Raw genomic sequence first — 20,579 nt, forward strand, 5'->3', positions numbered from 1 at the left:
GCAGATAGAGGAATTAAATTGCTTTTGAATCTCAACAAACACCTCAGCTAAGTCCACAGGGCTCTTTGGATCTGGGATGACCCTTCGGCTTGTCCTTCCCTGCGGGAACAGGGCCTGCCCCTCTCATTGCCAGTCTTTGGATGTGAGCTGCCTTTGAGGAGGGCCTGACCCAGAGTCAGACAGCACTCTTTGCCTAAAGGGAATTCTCAGGGAGGAATATGGCTGAGCATCATTCCTGCGAGGAGACCTGGCTGCACACCACAGTATCCCTGACAGTCCCCCTGACAGTCCCCCTGGTCCGCATGGATCCCCAGGGGAGAGATTCTCCAGGAATGGCTGGTCTCTTTGCATGGGAGAGCGGTAAGAGGGGAAGTTAGGTTAGTGCGACTGCTAGTCCCCGCGGCCACGTCTGGTCGTGAGGCCACACTGATGCTCATCACTGCTGTCCCCTTCTACCCACTGTAGATTCCCTTCCTCGGGACAGCACCTGTACTGATAGGGGAATGGCCCGGGGAGTGACCTGGACTGTCATCTCTGGGGGAAAAAGCTGAATGAAAAATGGTCAATTGCTAAGGTAATGGTTGCCTAGCATACCCAATATTCATTTGTGATGAGCCCAGAGTTCACTCACTTGCTTTGGGAAAACTAAATGGGACTGTCGCTTAAGAGACACATTTGTAGGAATTCTCCTAAGATATGGTTAACTCTTCAGGTCCTACCCTAGAGTTTTTAGAACCCTGTAAATTGACATGCTCTATATGTCAAGCCTTAGGAACAAACAGTGAACAAGGTAGATAAAGGTTCCAGTACTCACTGGAGCTTATGCTCTAGATGAGGGGGCTAAATGAAGGGCTGCATCCAAAATTTACTCATAAAGATGTAGTATAAGATGACCAGACGTCCCGCTTTTGGCGGGACAGTCCCGATTTTTAACAATTTTGTCCCGCGTCCCGGGGCATTTTAAAAAAGTCCCAATTTTTTGAAAGAATTTTTTGGAAAGAATTCCAAAAATCGGGACTTTTTAAAACACTATGGGACGCGGGACAAATTGTTAAAAATCGGGACGTCTGGTCATGTAGTGTGTTTGGTGCTATGAAAAGGGAACATTCTGGGGAAAGACAGAGGGAATGAGGTAATAGCAGGGACATTTGGGCAGAAGCTGGAAGGAAAGGAGGGTGGCGGTCATGAAGGAGGAGCCTTTACTTCCAGCTTAGGAAATGGCAGGAAGAGGTTCTCAGGTAGCAGCCTGCTTTGAATGCTCGAGGGAGAGCATGGAGACCATTGTAGCTACAGCAGTGTGGTGAGGGATGAGGTCAGAGAGGGAGCAGGAGGCCGGGTCAGGTGGGGTTTGTAGACCATTGTGGAGACTGTGGCTTTTACCCTGAGCTGTAATGCCATCCAAGGGTTTTGAATAAAGTGGCATGGTCTGATTACATGTTAAAAAGGCTCAGCTGATGGCTGGGAGTTGGCTATGCCATCAAGGAACAAGAATGGAAGTAGGGAGACCACAGGCTCTTGGTTAGTCCAGATGAGCAGTGATACCAGGTGGCCGTACTTGGGTAGTAGCAGCGGGCGGAGCTGGTGAGAATTCATCAGTTGGTGTATGGATGTATTTTAAAGATTTACTGTACCTTTTGCAGAGATGAATAAGATTTTGTCTGGGTTATAAAAGAGTTTGAATCTAGTGAGGATATCAGATCTGTAATGAGTTACCTCCTCACTTAATGGTAGAGATCCAGGGGTTATGGAGACCTTCCTGGGAAAATCCAGAAAATAAACTGAAGAGGTAGGTTGAGACTGGACCACAGAGGGGCTCATAGGCCAAAAAGTTTAGATTTTTATCCTGAAGTTGATGTGAAGAGTTAAATGGTATTACTTATAGAGGCAACACATTCTAGTTGATGATTTAATAGATTCTCTGAGTAACTCCAGTGAGTGTGAGAAAAGGGGCTCATGAGGAGGAGATAAGAACTAACACAAGGAAACCAGCTAATATATGTAGTAGTCCAGGGTAGAGATAATAAGCTAACATTTATTATACCCTTGCTATAAAGCATTGCTGTAAGCCCTTTGTGTGTATTAACTCAGTTTTCATTTAAATTCTTTATTGTTAAAAGTATTATATATGTCTCCTTTTCTCCCCATTGACCTCTCCCCAGCACATGCCCACACCCCCCTACTGTCTGTGTCCATTGGTTATGCTTATATGCATGCATACAAGTCTTTTGATTGATCTCTCACTTCCCGCCCCACCCCTCCCCATGAGCTCAGTTCTTGAAACAATTCTACCAGGTAGGCACTATTAATACCCACATTTTATTATTTTTTTATTTAATCTTTATTGTTCAGATTATTACAATTGTTTCTCCTTTTTTCTCCCCATAGCTCCCCTCCACCAGGTTCCCACTCCACCCTCTGCTCTTACCTCCCCCACCACCACCACTGTCCTTATCCATAGGTGTATGATTTTTGTCCAGTCTCTTCCTACACCACCACACCCCTTCCCCCCAATAATTATCAATCCATTCCTAGTCTATGCCCCGATTCTATTATATTCACCAGTTTATTCTGTTCCTCAGACTTTTAATTCACTTGACTTTTAGATTCACTTGTTGATAGATATGTATTTGTTGATCATAATTTTTATCTTTATTTTTTTCTTCTTCCTCTTTTTAATGAATACCTTTCAGCATTTTATGTAATACTGGTTTGGTGGTGATGAACTCCTTGGGAGTTGGCTATGCTTTAGCTTTTTCTTATCTGTGAAGCTCTTTATCTGCCCTTCAATTCTGAATGATAGCTTTGCTGGGTAGAGTAATCTTGGCTGTAGGTTCTTGCTATTCTTGAAAATTTCTTGCCACTCTCATAGGCCTGCATAGTTTCTGCTGAAAAATCAGCTTATACTCATCTCATAAATATAAGAGCCCAGGAATTTAGGGAAAATAACAGGGTAAATCTTTTATTATTGTTAGTAAGCTATAATTTTGCATCAGTGTTAAAGCAGTATCCATGAGAAACCTACCCTCATGTCTCCTTACTCAGAGCTTGGGTTCTCTTTTGTCACCCATTTTTCTTTCTGTGTGCTTTCATGCCACCTCTCTAAGCAATACAAAGCAGATGTTCAAGGTATATCTTTGGAGAAAACAATATTGTGACATCATCACCTTGTCGGGTAACCCAAGTCTAAGCTCTTGTGTTATCTCAGAGATTTCTCACAAGGGGAGCACATCAGACTCGGTGTTCACTGGTGTGCTTTTCCACACAGCTTTGGTTGGGATATCTCAAATTAGTCAACTCACAGCCACCAGAACATCAGCACTATATGAGGTGGTTGTGAAATATACTGGTATATGAGGAGAAAAATATATCTTTTGATTAATCAGAATACAGACATAGTAAAATAGTCTTTATATGACTGTTGTTTTTCTAACTGTCAGGATGTGACCAGGGTTTTATAGAGGAAACTGTCAGGAGAATGAATGCCTGACACCGTTTGTCAGAGAAACATCAGCTCTTCTACCTCTGATCACATTTGGGGAAGTATTAAGCAGCAGCATTTTTTTCATATGGCTGTTAATGATATTACTACAGTTTCATAAAGCAGAGTACTTACCATACTTCAAACCAAATGTTATCCAAAAGAGCAAACAGAACTGTCTAGCCCTGACAGGCATTCTAGTCTAAAGCATGACTCAGGAACATGAAAAAAAGCTTGCCCATGAAGGAATCATGTAGCCCCAGTGGTAGGACTGGAAGGCCACCATCCCTGGAACCTTTGTAAGTGTTACCTGGGTCTGATGTGGCCAAGAGAGAGAGAGAAAGCTCTCGTGACTGAAGAGAGAGGGCTGGGAGGAGGGATGGGATGCCCTCAAGATTACAGAGCCTGTTAGACGCCCGGGGAAAGCCGTGAGGGGTTGGAAATGAGTTGATGCCACTGAGGAAGCAGGTTCAGAAGCCCCATATTTTTTGGAAACTAAAATACCTTAAGACGCGAAGTTCGGTGCTATGAGCACATGCTTGAGGAGCCCTAAAACCAGTCCTATCTACCCAGCCCTTCCTTCTCGGCTCACGTTCCAGGTAAGGAGCGTCTTTATTGCTGAAACCCAGGTGCACAGTCAGGAGAAGGGAGAAAACGGTGGCACCCATCTTTTTAATGAGCATTGCTGCTGGGAGAGAAATTAGCATCACCCTGAATTTTATGTGATGTCAGTTAAGTGGAGGTGTTTTATAGCACTTTACAACAAATTAGAATCAGCTGAATTGAGAATACGCCTAGCAGCTGGGATAAGTAATCAGGTAAGAGGCCAGTTTTGCTATTTTTGCTTTGAGCTGAAGACAGAATTTGAATTTCTAATGTCCCCGAGGTTCACAGTTGGGGTGCGTGGTTTTTCTGGGATGATTGTTCAAGATGCTGGCCACTCCGTCTTGCCCTCCAGTCTACAACTTGCTCAGCCATGGTCCTTGGAAACGGGCCCGAGGACGCACGGAGCACAGCAGAGAGGGGCGTGATGAGTGCAGGACAGCCTGCTTTTGGCAGCACTTGAGAGAACAGACTGGAAATAGATGACCCAGAACAAGGCAGTAAATCATCCATCTCAACTGAGAGACTTGCAGGAAAGGACTGGGATTCCCATAAAGACTTTATGGCCACTCGTGAAATCAGCCCAAATCCAAGGAGCGATGTAGAACACTCTGGTGTTGTCAGGAAAAGCTGCTGCAATTTGCATACACGATACGTTTATCCACAGTTTTAGGCATCCCCTGTGGACAAGGGGGGACTGCTATATATAATTTTCAGTTTTTCCTTTCGCAGCTGATAGATTAATTACGGGTGGGGAACGACCGGCCCGTAGGCCGTATAAGGCCCACGAAATCATTGGGTCTGGCCCTGCCAGGGCATGAGTGGTGAGTTAAATGTTTGACCAAATAGAGCAGACTAGTTTTTAAGTGGATAATTTTGTATGGTCCCCAAATGATGTTATAAACATCCAAATGGCTTAGCAGTAAAAACGGTTCCCCAGCCGTGGATTTAATGAAATAAACTGATTTGCATAAAATCTATGTATCTAGGTTTTCAGTTAACCTCAGTGAAAAATACAATTTGCAGATTTCTTTCTACTTGAAAGCATTATACTTGAAACACTTTTCTCAGAATATTTATACGTTTATTTATTATGTATATTAAATGTTTTTATCTTAAAATATTCCGATAACTTTCAGATAACCTAATTAGTGAAGCGGCAGATAATTTGGATAATGAAAAAACTCTTCCCCGATTTCTTGGATAGTAACTGCTCCTTTCCTAACCAGCAGCCCTCACCTGACTTTCAGTGCTTTGCACATTACGTTTGGGTATGGAAAGAGGAAGGCGTGAAACCTCTGTCATTTCCTTTGGTAATACTGTTCGCAACCTGCACCCTAAGCCAGCGGAGGGAATGGGAAGGGCCCGCTCCTCTCCTAGACTATCGAATAGATTATGGCACCATGGGGCGCGGGGCAGGTCCCTGATGGATCCAGCTAATAGTGGAAACATGTCTTCACTATGGAGCTTCACGCTGACAGCCTCGAGTGCTCGACCCTGTTCACGGGATTTGGGAAGTGTTCAAGATGGCCCTTCGCGGTCTGACAGATCGCCGTGCTCTGAAAACATTAAAACATATGCCCAAATCATACAGGTTATCTTCTGCATTTTGTGGCTTTGATAAAAGTGGCCGCAGAAATTTGAGTGAATTTACAGGACAGGAGTTCAAATGTGTGCTGGCCTTTATTTCCAAAGAAATGGTGTCGTCTGGACTACCTCTCCCCTGTGTTCTGTGCTGCCCTCTCCTGGCTCCGATGTGTCTTAGTGATGGGTGATGAGGAAAACCAAGGGGTGGGAACGCTGCTGTCATTTCTCATTTTCTGAATGTGAGGTCAATGTACAGTTAATTCTAAGTCAGCTGTACATTATTAATTCTGATCTACCGAAGATATAAGTTGGTGTAGAAAATACATGAGAGTAATTTGGCCATTTATATGGATTTCAATGTCTGTGAAAAAATAATTTTGCAGCTAATTGCATCATTAGTCAAATTTTCTGAATCACTGATGTGAAAACCCGATGTTACGAGAAATAATTTGAACACTTTCTCCATGTTTGTATTTTTCAGTGGCTGCTAATTTACAGAAGATTGTTGATGACCCCAAAGCTTTAAAAACCTTGACATTTAAGTTGGTAAGTGAGAAGTTATGGAAAGAAGGTAAATTTGCTGCCATGAGGTGCCATCAAGAAGTAATAATGGAGTTTCCTACCCTGCTCTGTGATTTTATTGCTGCTGATGTTTCCTTTTGGGATCCATTTTTTTGCATCCGTCATTTGCCTGTTCGACATTTGGGAACATTTTCTGATCATGACCAGAAATTTCCTCATCTGTCAGCATATCTTGTTCTTTTACCATGACATCTTTAATGAAGAGTGGCCACTTGAGAATCTTGAACACCATGCCATTTTGCTTCCAGTTTTTATGGCTACTTGACCATATAGAACAAAATTAAACTGAATTCCAAGCAGCTCTTTTCTTTCTTTAGGATTAAAATATTATTTGATATATTTCATCATTTTCAGTAATTTGGTTTTTTTAATAAATATATTTTTATTGATTTTTTACAGAGGGGAAGGGAAAGAGATAGAGAGCTAGAAACGTCGATGAGATCAGCTGCCTCTTGCACACCCCCTACCAGGGATGTGCCCGCAACCAATGTACATGCCCTTGACCAGAATCGAACCTGGGACCTTTCAGTCCGCAGACCGACACTCTACCACTGAGCCAAATCAGTTTTGGCAGTAATTTGTTTTTTAAAGAGTGTTTTTTTTGAATCACAGTTGATATACAATACTATATTAATTTCATGTTGTACACAGCAAAGTATTCGTAGACCTTAAATTGCTTGCTGCATTTTTTAAAATATATTTTATTGATTTTTTTAGAGAGGAAGAGAGAGGGATAGAGAGTTAGAAACACTGATGAGAAACATCGATCAGCTGCCTCCTGCACACCCCCTACTGGGGATGTGCCCGCAACCAAGGTACATGCTCTTGACCGGAATCAAACCTGGGACCTTTCAGTATGCAGGCCAATGCTCTATCCACTGTGCCAAACTGGTTTCAGCTGCTTGCTGCATTTTGACTGTCCCTTAATACAATTAATTTAGGATTTTTAAAATGAATCACAATGTACTGTTTGCTAAAACTTTTACTAAAGCTTTCCTGAAGCTAAATGGTTCTAACTTAAAAATGAGGCTGATTGTTTTAGAAATGGTTTAGGTAATTGGAAACAATTGTAGAACAGTTCACTGAAAGCAAGTGAACAAAGACATTTTAACTCCACCCGAGTTTCTCTGCACAAGTGGATTTTTAATGGAATAGGGTTGGCCACAGAGGTATGGAAATCTGAGCCTTTTGGAGTCATTGTGAAACCAAGCGAGGGTGGAGAGAAGTCCAAACAGACAAAAGTGACCCAGTTTTAAACTATAAATTAATTGTATTAAGGGCCGGTCAGAATGCTGCAAGCAACTTAAGGTCACAACACTTCACTGTGTGCAACATGTATTGATGATCTGTTTCTTTTATTTCTTCGGACATTTAATGGAAACAGCGCATGGCCATAAATGCTAAGTGGTTATTAGTTGCAGTAAATGTTTGCCTGGTGATAACTAGCTTTCTGATCTTGCTTCTCATCTATTTTCAGGTAGGTAGGCTATGTGTGATCAAAGATTTGCACAGAAATTATCTGATGAAATTTGTTTTGCTTTGATAATTAAACACATTTTATTCAGACATAAAATGATAAATTGACAAATTGAAGATTTCTCCTTGCTTAGGACTCTTCTGTCACCTCTTACGTTTCTAGTTCACCTACACCTTTGTAAACCACTTTCATTTACATGAAAATATATATTGAAGAGAAAATGGCACCCTGTGCCAGCATTTCAAACAATATTAACGTTTCTTTATTGATTTTTTTTACAGAGAGGAAGGGAGAGAGATAGAGAGCTAGAAACGATGAGAGAGAAACATTGACCAGCTGCCTCTTGCACACCCCCCACCGGGGATGCGCCTGCAACCAATGTACAAGCCCTTGACCGGAATCGAAACCGGGACCCTTCAGTCCGCAGACCGACGCTCTACCACTGAGCCAAACCGGCTTCGGCTCTTTATTCATTTTTATACCAATAGAAAGCAATTATAACATACCACCTCCAGAACATTTCTGGGTGTGAACATGTAAATAGAGATGAGAGACTAAAACTCTCATGCTGGCTTGTTCCCCCATCTCTCACCCTGCTTACCTATAAAACAGGGAGAGCAACCCTGACTCTTGCCTACAACTGTAGGTTTCATACGCGTGTCTATGAACAGAAGGGGAATGTGAAAGTCCCTCTCATGTCCTACTCTCATCAGTTTTACTTTCCTGGATTCTCTCTCTCGGTTCTGTCTTGGGATCCTCTTAGCTTCCTAAACTGACCCTCCTGCCTACACCTCGCCAGTCTCTAGCTCTGCTTACCACACTGAGGCGATAGCCACAGGAACTCCTCCACAGTCCCCATGCTCCTCTTGAGTGGGTCTTCACTGTTTTCGTCTACAAATCAGTCCCCCGAACATGGCTGGGGAAGCTCTCCCTGTTTCACCTTTCTTAATTTGACCAGCCCCATTCATTTATTTTTTTCTCTGTCCCCCTGCTCCCTCCTGTTTCCATCTGGTAGCCCTTTGTATGTACTCATCGCTCTCACTAAAGTAACCTTCTTCCCCAACCTATTCAGGCCTCTTTGTCTCACCAATGCCTAGACATGTTCCAATTTTCTGCCAAATTTTTACTTTCTCTGATTCCCAATCCTGGTTTAGGTGCTCCTATAGTCTCCTCCACAAGGATTATATTGTGCTGACATTTTGTAGACTCTAATATATATCTCTAATACATCTAGAGACTTTGGGTGGATAGAGATTTCTGTCTTGGATCCCCCAGTGCCTGGGCACAGAGCAGAGGCCTGATATTAATTAAAATATATCAAAGTACAAATCTCACTTAGAAAAACTTCAGCCTAATCTTCATAGGACACTAGCATCTTGGTTAAAGCCACAGAGATTCAAATTGGTTATGTTATTGAAGAATGAAAGGTCAAAGTATTTCATAAGCATTTTTCCTCATAAGCCACTACTACTTGTAACACTTTTATCTCTCAGCTGCTTATTTTAATCTCAGCTCTTTCTTTGCTTTCTGAAGGAGACTGCTAGGGGTCTGAACTTTGTCTAAAGAACTGTGGTCCTCACATTGCTAGGCAAACGTTTCACTCAGGGTGACAGGGACACTTTAAAAAACTATTACCTGGGTCCTGCACCAGAGAAACTAATTTAATTGTTCTTGCTGCAGCCTGGGAATTTTGAAAACACCCCCTGGTGCTTCCAGTGTGGAGCTGAGAAGCATTCTGTGTGAAGGCTCCTTCTCTGATCTCTCTCCTCTCCCCATTCCCACTTGGCTCAAGTTTGAAAAGATATTCGTTCTTGTCTGTCTGCTTGTATGAGAAAAACAAAGCACAAGGTGAAAGGTTATTGGTCACATAAGCAAGTGCTGTTCTGTTTTTCTCTGCCCAAACTTTAGCTTTAGATCTTTAGATTCACTGGACAGATAAGTGAGGTGTGATTTCCATTGTTGACATGGCCAAGGATAGACAGATCGGAAATCTTTTTTTAAAAAAAATCACTTTTAACAAAGTGGTTCAGGCATAGAGGGCATTTCAGCTCAAATATAATTTGCTTCACGTTTGACATTTCTGTACTGTTTTGTTGTTTTTTTTAAGACAAGGCTCCATAAATGTCATTTAAGTCATTTTTAAATTTGTTACCTTGCAACTTTTAAAGCAAATGAGTCTTGCTGCTTTCATGTGGAAATTTTGGAATTGCATTTGTGCAAATCTTAAGAATACAAATTGTAATTTGCACCCAATTGGTACACATTTACATGAGAATTATATATTTTAGTTATTGAAGTTGAATAACATGCATTGCAGATATCAAATTTAATGAGTATTTTGGTAATTAACAATAAAGGGGCCTTATTTTTAGAGGCTTTCAGCTTTGGCATAGATGGAAGCTACATGACTAATATAACCTTTTCCAGAGAACAACATAAAGCTGGGAAACAGTTCAGGGAGGTCCATGGAGCAGCTCTCAAACAATGGTTCTCCAAGTGTGGTCCCAAGACTAGTGGTACCAGCTTCACCTGGAAGCTGGAAACTTGATAAAAATGCAAATTCTAGGGTCCAGAATCAGAATTTCTGGGGGATGGGGAATTGTGTTTTAATAACCTATGCAGGTGATTCTGATTTAGGGTAAAGCTTGAAGAACCATTGCTTTAAAGGAAACTTGGAGGTTCTCTAGGGTAGACAGTGGTTCGCAAACTGTACCAAACCTTTGAATCACCTGGGAGCTCAAATATCCCAGTGCCCAGGCCTTATCCCCCAGACCAATCACAACCTCTGGGGTGGACATGGGCATTAGTATGTTTTCAAGCTCTCCAGCCAGTGCACCGAAGTTTGGAGTGAAGGGAATCCTTGTGGGTGACACTGGAGGATTTGGCTCCTCCACGGGCCACACCTGCTGGTCTGGTGGGGAGTGGCAGGAGTGCAGACAGTTGAGTGAGAGCACGCATCACTGTACTGCCATGCTAGGTTCCTGATACAGTATGCACTTCCCTTTGAAGCTGAGTTCACAAAATGTGGGACATGGAATTCTGGGGTTCCTTGAGACCCTTTTTAGGGTATATTGGATGTGCAAACTCTAATAACACCAAGATGTTACTTATCTCTTCCATTGTGTTGACATTGGTAGAAAAGCCCTCGTGGGTAAAATTGCTAATGTCAGCATGAATCAAGGCAGGAATTTCAAACTGAACCATAGCCATCATTACGTTTAAAAAATTAAATCCAGAAAAACGCTAGTGTCATATAAGAATTTTCCTAATAAGGCAAGAAACATTAAATCTGTCTACTTGAGGACACATGTTTTTAATATTGTGTGTGAAGAAATGGGAAGCACTTCAGTTACTGAAGGGCAGTGGTTGTGCCCAGGAAAAGCACATTTGAGTTGTGAACTGAACCACCCTTTTTTTTTTTTTTTTGCAAGAATAACTGACAAACTATGGTTATTCAGACAAGGGATGTGGCAGGTACTTTTTCCAAAATGAACCAAGTAAGTCTGGAAATTCAAGCATGACTGACAGTATTTATTGTTAATAATGAACTTTAGCTTTTGAACACAAATAGGATTTTGGAAAACTTGTATCTACCACTCTACATTTGACTCTGGGGCATGGAGCAATACTTAAAGACTTTTCTGATGGGATGGATGATATTGTATGAAATATGTCGACATTGGAAAATCTGCATAACCCAGCCATGCTGAAGAATAATGCATGGGTAAAAAGATCCATTCAGACTTCCTTGCAAGATAGCAGAGTAGGTAAACACTGTGCTTGCCTCCTCCTACGACCACATCAATATTGTAGAAAATTGATGAAAACCAACCATATGAAGACTTACTGAACAGAAGTTCTAAGGATATAAGGAAGGAGCCATGATGACCAGACTGGTAGGCGGGACTGATACTCAGAACCAGCAGGTCCTACACCCACATGTGGCAATTAAGAATCAGAAGGGATATCTTCTCTGAGCAGATCCCCCTGAGGAGGAGGGGTCCCAGTGGGGCACTAGTGCCAGGAAGGGGGTCCCCCTAACATCTGCCTGTGAAAACCAGTGAGGATTGCATCTGAGTGAAGCAGAGGGCTGCTGGAGTTCCTTCTGAAGAGCCTGCACATGGACTTGCAAACTCACTTGATCTGGGCTCCAGTGCAGGGGCATCAGCTCAAAAAGTGCCAGGGGTCAGAAGCACTGGCTGGCATCACTGCTCCTTTGTTGAGCTCCTTTACCCAGCCAGCCAGCAGCCATGCATCAAATCTGAACTCTCCATTAAGCTGGCTAACACTGTTCCCCTCTGCACTGGTAACTCCCTGAGACGCCACCCTACTCATGTGTCAGGCCCAAGTCTTCCAGTGGCTTTTCCACACAAGCTGCATGCCTCGGCTCACATTGTAAACTTCCCAAAATCTTCCAAAGGTCTACAAATCCCAAACAAGCAGAGGCTGGCTTTGCCTAATACTAAGCAGACCCAAGCCTGGCTCAAGGGCCCCTCATGCTCAGCAGCAAGCTGATGGCAGCAAGCCTTAGTTCCCAGCATAGCTTCTTCCAAGCACCTTGAAGTCCAATACAGGTGGCAACCAACAGCAAATCACTTTGTAGCTCCCACCAAGTGGCCTCAAACTGGGCACAAATGGAGGCTGACCTTGGCCTACACTAGAGCACCTCCCAACTGGCTCCACAAACAAATCCAAAGGGTGGACTTGGCTGGCACATAAGCACCTGCACAATAGCGTGTCCTCTGTAGTCACACCCAGTCCTCACAGCCAGTCATCCTGAAGATCAGTGCTAACACAATCAAGGCTCAACTACAACAGTTGGGCATATAGAACCTACACCTAGGACACTCCTGGAAGACAACTCAGGTGGCCTAGGAAACTGCACCACTGGGCCCTACTACTTAGGGCCACTTTGCCAAGACCAGGAGATGTAGGGAATCAGCCACAATGAGGAGACAAACATGTCCCGCATGACAGAATAAGACAAGTCTCCAGAAAAGAAGAATGAAATGGAAACAAGCAATCTACCAGATATAGAGTTCAAAACACTGGCTATAAGGATTCTCAGTGAAATTAGGGAGAGAATAGATGAACTCAGAATTTCAACAGAGATAGAAACCATTAAATAAAAAATATCTGAAGTTAACAAGCAAAATAGAGATGACAAAAAAGTAAAAAGAAATGACCAAAACATTAATGTGGTGGGGTCAAATTATAATCATTTTAGAATGTATCCAAATTTGTGATCATCAACTTAATATGGACTATTAAAAACATAGATTGGGCCGAAACCGGTTTGGTTCAATGGATAGAGCGTCGGCCTGTGGACTGAAAGGTCCCACGTTTGATTCCGGTCAAGGGCATGTACCTTGGTTACAGGCACCTCCCCAGTCGGGGGTGTGCAAGAGGCAGCTGATTGATGTTTCTCTCTCCTTGACATTTCTAGCTCTCTATCCCTTCCTCTCTGTGAAAAATCAATAAAATATATTTTTTTTAAAAAAGCAAAAAACTAAGAAATTGAAGAATGAAATTGAATAAGATACAAAACAAATGGAAGTATATACCATGCTGTTGATAGGAAGAATTTACATGGTCAAAATGTCCACACTACCCAAAGCAATCTTCAGATTTAGTGCAATCCCTATCAAAATCCCAATGGTGTGTTTCACACAACTAGAACAAGTAATATTAAAACTTCTATGGAAGCACAAAAGTCCTCAGATAGTCAAAGCAATCTTATGATAGGATAGCATGATACCTCCAACTTTATTTTTCTATCTAAAAGAGTAATATGCAAATTGACCATCATTCCAACACACAAGATGGCCACCACAAGATGGACTGCAGGGGAGGGCAATTAGAGGTGACCCAGGCTTGCAGGAGAGGGCAGTGAGGGGCAATCAGGCCGACAGGGGAGCAGTTAGACATAGATCAGGCTGGCAGGCAGAAGTGGTAAGGGGCAGCCAAGCAGTCAGGCAGGCTAGCGGTTGGTTGGGAGCCAGCAGTCCTGGATTGTGAGAGGGATTAAGTGGGCAGTTGGACATCCCTCAAGGGGTCTCAGATTGGAGAAAGTATAGGCTGGGTTGAGGGACAGACCCTCCCCTCCATGCACAAATTTCGTGCACCAGGCCTCTAGTCTGATATAAAACTATTCTACAAGGTAGTCCTATCATAAAAACAGACACACAGATCAATGAAGCAGAATAGAAATCCCAGAAATAAACCCACCCTATGTGGTCAATTAATGTATGACAAAGGAGGCAAGAATATACAATGGGAAAATGACAGTAAATGGTGTTGGGAAAGCTGGATAGATACGTTTAAAAGAATGAAACTGGCTCATTTTCTTACACCATATACAAAAATCTTACATTTAAGTCTTTAACCCATTTTAACACTCAAACCATAAAAATCCTAGAAGAAAGCATAGGCAGTAAACTTTTTGACATCTCCTAGGTAGGGCAAGGATTTTTGCACACTGAAGGTAACCATCAACAAAATAAAAAGACAATCTGCTGAATGGAGAAAATATTTGCCAATAATATATTCAATAAGTCAGTATTGTAAAAGTATATAAGTAACTCGTACAACTTAACATTAAGAAAACAAAGAAGCTGCTTTAAAAATGGGCAGAGGATATGTCTATTGGGTGACATATGAAAAGATGTTCAACATTTATCATCTGGAAGTGCAAATCAAAACCATACTAAGATATAACCTCATACCTGTCAGAATGGCTATCATCAATAAATCATCAAACAAGAATTGGCAATGATGTGGAGAGACTGGAACCTTGTAGTGCACTGTTGATGGAATTGCATATTGATGCAGCCTTTATGGAAAACAATATGGAGGAGATTCCTAAAAAAAAAATCATAAAACTATATCATACGACCCAGCAATATCACATCTGGGTATTTATGCCAAGAAATCGTAATCATTAATTATAAAAAGACATTTGTAGCATTATGTATGATAGTCAACCTATAGAATTAGCTGTTGGTGGTGGAATGGATAAAGAAGTGCTACATACTAGTATAGACAGTGGAATATTACCTGGCTATAAAAAAAAAAAAAAATACAACAGTGAAATCTTGCCACTTACAACAATATGAATGGACATAAAAGGTATTAAGCTAAGTGTATGAAGTCAGACAGAGAGACAAATACCATTTGATTTCATTTATGTGATTAATCTATAAAAACAACAAAAACCAAAACAGAAACAAAGTCACAGACATGGAATAAATTGATGGATGCCAGGTTGTGGAGGGGGACAGGGCAGGTAAGCACAGCAGCGGTGGTGGGAGCCTCTCCTGTCTCCAAGACAAGTGCTAAGAAGCAGGGAGCTGAGCGGTAAGGAGCAGGGGGGCAATAAGAAGCGAGGGGTCCCAGACTGGGAGAGGGATGTCTGACTGCCAACCTAGGCCCAATCCCCATAGGGAGCTGGCCTATGCCTGCAGGTGAACATCCCCTGAAAGGTCCTAGACTGCAAGGGGACCCAGGCCTGGCTGAGGGACCCCTCCTTCCCTCCTCCCATCCCCCTAGTGCACTAATTTCATGCACTGGGCTTTAGTAAGACTATATAGGGATCCTGAGACCAAAAAGTTTGAGAGTCTTTGCTTCCTTTTCTCTAGATTTCAGAATCATTTGCATGTTGCCATTAGTGTTTTGCAGGCCACAGTGAGAGAGAGAAGGGCTCGGCTTTGGCTAAAAGAGAATGAGCATGGTAGAGCATGGGGAAAGGGCTGAGTGCCTTGAAGCAGAGCCAAGCGACCTGGCCTGTGCCTTTTTGCCAGGAAACAGAACAGGCCAGTGTAGCTGCTGGAGGCCCCGGGGACATGGAGTGGGATGTGCACCCCCGGAAGATTCTCTGTGAGTTGTGGTCACCACTCGCACTGTAAATCCCACTCCTCTTCACAAAAAGGATTTAATCTTTTCCTCTTCTATTCAGTTTAATCAACACTGGACATTTTGTTTTTCTTCCTCGTCACCTTAACCTCCTGTTATTCACATGATCAAATTCCTGATGGAGCTTTCAGATGCATTGATGTGCTTCACACTTGGCAGTCTGACCTTTGGCACCCGCAGCCATCCTTTGTCCTCGGCTGTTTGTCAGCTGCCTATTAATTACACAGATTGTCTCTGCCCGCTTTCAGTGGGTTGAGTAAATAACACTGCAGTAGCAGAAGAGAAGGTATGTGTAGGCAGATTGATTTAACAGACAGTGAGAGGAGAATGAGAAAATTGGTAGGGGAGGTGAACATGACACTATCAGTATAAAAAATGCCCACCAGGAAAATCTCAGCTGAAAAGCCGCCTATGCCTGCAGTACTTTGTTAAAAGCGATAAGGGAAGGACTGTTTCTGACCTGCCCCTGGCAATGCAAACAATGAAAACTGTGCTTTACTGAATATCTTATCTGGCAAGTAAAACCAGAGAAATCACTGGATAGGCACAAAGCAAATGTCTTAAACGCTAACTAATATTCCTACCACCCTTCAGGCTACTGATTTTCATATGTAATCATAACTACTCACACTGACTTATTTTGAAGGTAATTATTTTAAAACATTCAAGCTCTATGACATGTTCTAATTAGCTGCTTATGTTAAAGGAAAATGCTGGGGTTGACCAAGGGCTGAGTTTGTGGGCTGTGTTGTGGAAGCAGTGCTAAGCAGGCTCATCGTGATGTATGGAAGGGCTTTTCTGTTTCCTCCATTGCAAACTAATTATTTTGACAATAATTTAGCAAGAATTAGGCCAACAAAAGGTTTGTATGGTCCTTTGGTAATTTGTTGCCCATTTCAGGGCATTCATCAGATTTTTTCTCTCCACTGGTGGCACTTACATAATATCCAATAGTAATTTGTGTGTGTATGAGGGAGGTGCAAAGAAAAATAGAAATAACTTATGAATTAGGACCAGTGAGGGGTTTGATGGGCAATGGCTTATTTCCAGTTCCTTATTATTTTTCTTCAAAAAGTATTTGGCACAGTATAATTTGAGCCAATGTTAGACAATTAGCATGTCCTAAAATATTAGAAACAATTCTTTGTTATGGGAAAATAACCTATTATGGTTATTTAACCTTTTCCTGTGAAAATAATTCATTGGGACTTAAATTTAACAGTTATCTATGAAGAGCCATTCCACTACATATTGACTACTTTTTTTTTTTCTGGCCAGTTTTACAGAGAAGATTATTTTGATTTAAAAAAAAAAAATCCCTCAAGTGACTTCCTAGATCTCAGATCTCTTCTCATTTTCATGCTACCCTTTTAAAAAGTATTAACGAGCTCTAATTTTGAAAGTATATTTAAAAATCACTATGGTCGTTGAAAATTTGTATGTGGTTTCTTGTCAGTCAGATGGTTCACTGGCAGGTCCAAAGCTGAGAGCCTGGGTGCACAGCAGTGTTTTAACTGGGTTACCCATCCCTTCCCGTTTCCCGGGTTTGATAGCATGGGGGTTCTCACACACAGCACCCAGTAGTCATTTTGGAGTTTGATTCTTCTGAAAGAATCGGGGGACAGGTGGCCCCATATGGAACGTGCCTTTTCTTGGTTCTGCCATCACATGAACAAGTCTCTACAAACCAGCTCTCACAGTATCGGGTTTTTTTGTTTGTTTGTTTTCCATTTTCAGGCTTCTGGCTGTGATGGATCTGAGATTCCAGACGAAGTGAAGCTGATCGGGTTTGCTCAGTTGAGTGTCAGCTGATATATGTCCCTGGAGGTGCCCTGACCTGTCATGCCTCCCTCACCGCACTCCCCGTCAACCTCTCCCTCCCCACGCCCTCACTCCCAGTTCCCAGCAAAATCTGAAGATTGTGAAGAGGCCGGCTTCGACGAGATGGGATAAAAAAGAATTTTTTAAAACTTAACACTCCGAGTTCTGCTTTATTCTCTAGCAAGCCACAGTATAAGAACAAGCAAATGCCACAGCTGCACGACTGTTGCTCATTTTTCCAAAAGCTACTTAATATTCTTAGCAATTAATTCGGATATCCCTTAAGTGAAAAGAATCTGAACTATACTCAGGTGGTCCTATTTATTGGCAACAAAGCGAATTTTTTTCTATCAGAAGCTGTTTCTTCTTCTTTCATTTTTGTTCTGTTATACTTTAACTGTATATCTGACAATGCTGCCTCTTTTATGTTGTATTTAGAAATTAATATACTTATAAAATTAAGATTTATTAGCCAAACTTGAATTCTAGTTTTAAAACTGACTGTGAATTTTATTTTTCATATATTTATGCATTACACACCTTAGCTAGGAAAAGGAAAAAATTTTGATTATATGCTTCTTGTAGTAAATCTCTTGTTATTTAAACAAAAAGTTTCAGGTCTATCTTTGGAGTATTTATAACTTCTGATTTTTTGAACTGACTGAATTAAGAACTAGAATGCTTCTTCTTTTGGTTTGTTTGCCTAAAAACCAATCCACAATCTGATTGTCTCCTGGGAGAGGGAGGTGCCTTGCAAATTTTCATATGAAGAATGTGCCTGAGGCTGCTTTATTCCGGAACAGCCTCAGATCCAAAACATCCTCTACACACAGTGGCATCTGTAAGTTTTGCTTCACTGGAACATTTAGAAAGCTGTACAAAGTGTTGCCATTCTGTTAGATTGCTACTTCTGTACCCATCTCTGATTTGACTTCTCCTTAAAAATGATAGGATTCATTGGCCCAAAGGTAATAAACTTGAAAATACCAGAATCAGAGTTTTACTTGAAATTCTGCAGAACACCCAGATGGAGTAAGACAAACAAACACAGAAAAGGTTTTGTGCAATGACTAAAAAAGGATAAGTTTCAAGAATAAATACTGTCAGCTCAAGTAGCCCTCTGCTGGGCTACCTGTTAATGTAACAGCAAACGTGGGATTTTCAAAATTGGAATCAAAACTTTCAGGGAGGTGGGCTCCCGGAATGGTACCATTTGCTCTTTCCTTGCTAACCCTAGACACGGCAGCTCTTCAATGTCCTTTAAAAAGCAAATATATATTACTAAAGAAAACAAAGGTCTTTATAATTGCCTTGTCATAATTGTTAAGATGTTCTAGAGCCATTTGCATACAATTTAATGTAACATCATTCCATTCTATTGTTTACACAAAGATTACTCAAAGGTGACTGCAAAGGTAAAAGGAAAATAAACGTGTATTGCACAAAGAAACAGTGTCACATTGTTTTGTTCCTCCTTTAGGAATCATCTGCCCAGTTAGAATTACTAGAGCAAGCATGTCAAACTCAAAGACTAACACAGACCAAATAAACAAGTTTTACGTTTATGTAGGCCACCAAAAAAAAACACACACAAAAAAAAACCCTTCAATTTTCATAGAAACGTAGGTTTATTTCAAAAAGTATAGTATAAAATAAAAAAGGACAAGAGCCATGATAAAATTAATGTTTTCTTCCTGGCACTTGGCATCTCTTCTCTGCTACTGTCTTTCCTACTTCAGGGGAAATCTGGTTCACAGTGATTACTTTCAAAACTGACCCAAGGTGAATGTCAGTCATTCTGGGTCTGACAGGAGACTTATGTTCTTTCATAATTGTAAATAACTGCTCACACCGTTATATTGGCTGGGCCATGTGAGTTTGACTTGCTTGAACTAGAGAAAAGTGTTCTGGAGGAAGAATAAGGTATCCATCCAGTCCGAATCAGATTTGACAAGTAAATTAGCCTGAGGAGAAAATGAAAAAAACATTCACACTTCATGCTGGCTGCCTTTGAAGTAAAACCACAGGGCTAAGAAGGTAGGATGATGACATAGGAAGACCCTGAACTCACCTCCTCTGACAGATGTATCAAATCTATACCCCCAGACAAAGTAGTTCTCCCTGAAACAGAACTAAGGACCAACTGAACAGCTTCTGCACACAGGAATGGGGAGGAGAGATGGGAAACCTCCCCGCCCCGCCCCCAGACAACATGGTCTGCTGTAGGGAGGGATCGCCGAGGGGCCTGGGTACAGACACACCCTGGGATGCAGCAGACAGAGGTTTAAAGGGCACCTAAACAACAAGAGAAAGACATCTGTTTACTAACCAAAAAGCATCTGCCGAACGGGAGGAGAACTGAGGGAACGCTGCTTCGCCGGGGCACCAAGATGTGCCATTTGTGGCACTTCCCCTCCACCGCGGCTGCTTGAGCAGGAGCATGATCCAGGTGCTCTGACCAGCTGGCCCAGGTTATCTCAGTGAGGGCCAGGCCCATGCCCCTGCAGCACACACCTGCTGTGGCTGCACCTCCAGGCTCCAGCACAGCTCGCCCCAGGGCCCAAGAATGCCCCAAGAACAGCTCCAGCCATCTTGCAAAGGCAACCCTGGCACAGCTCGCACCTGGTACTCCCCGTGGCCTGTTTAAGCTTTAGCTACAGGCCCTGACAGGATTTGCCTCTGGATTTCCTGTGGCCAAAGCTCAATCCAACTCCATCTATAGCCTACTGGCCAAGGCAGTCCCCATTTGTCTCCTCCCACTCCCCACCCCCCAATCTCCCTGCAGCCTTTGCCCACTCCAGCTGGTCAGAGCACCTGCAGCTAGCCTGTCACAGATACATGGCACATCCAATCTACAAAAGGGAAAGCTACATAAAGCCACTCCATGAAGGCCTGAAAAGGCTGCTGTTTCATCTAATTCACAGAAACGGAGAGAGACAGCCAAAGTGAGGTTAGGATACATTTTTCAAGTGGAAGACAAGGACAAAACCTCAGGAACAAAACTAAATGAGAGGCAAGCAATCTTCCAGATAGAGTTCAAAACAATGGTTATAAAGATGGCTCATTGAACTCTGGAGAATAGATGAACTCGGTGAGAACTTCAACAAAGAGAAAATATGG

At 42.2% G+C, this 20,579-nt stretch overlaps 1 protein-coding gene across 2 annotated transcripts in view; it reads left to right on the forward strand.

Moving 5' to 3' along the window:
* Nucleotides 1–18,507, forward strand: part of STK39 (serine/threonine kinase 39) — a 259,098-nt gene extending 240,591 nt beyond the window's left edge. For both annotated transcript variants that reach the window (XM_045575258.1, XM_036421465.2), the window contains 2 exons: nucleotides 6,150–6,214; nucleotides 17,376–18,507. In XM_045575258.1, the coding sequence (XP_045431214.1) occupies nucleotides 6,150–6,214; nucleotides 17,376–17,450 (140 nt within the window). In that variant the 3' untranslated portion in view covers nucleotides 17,451–18,507. The remainder of the gene's footprint in view (nucleotides 1–6,149; nucleotides 6,215–17,375) is intronic.
* Nucleotides 18,508–20,579: the final 2,072 nt, after the last annotated feature.

Source organism: Pipistrellus kuhlii, unplaced genomic scaffold (assembly GCF_014108245.1).
Source record: "Pipistrellus kuhlii isolate mPipKuh1 unplaced genomic scaffold, mPipKuh1.p scaffold_m20_p_7, whole genome shotgun sequence".
Lineage (NCBI taxonomy): Eukaryota > Metazoa > Chordata > Mammalia > Chiroptera > Vespertilionidae > Pipistrellus > Pipistrellus kuhlii.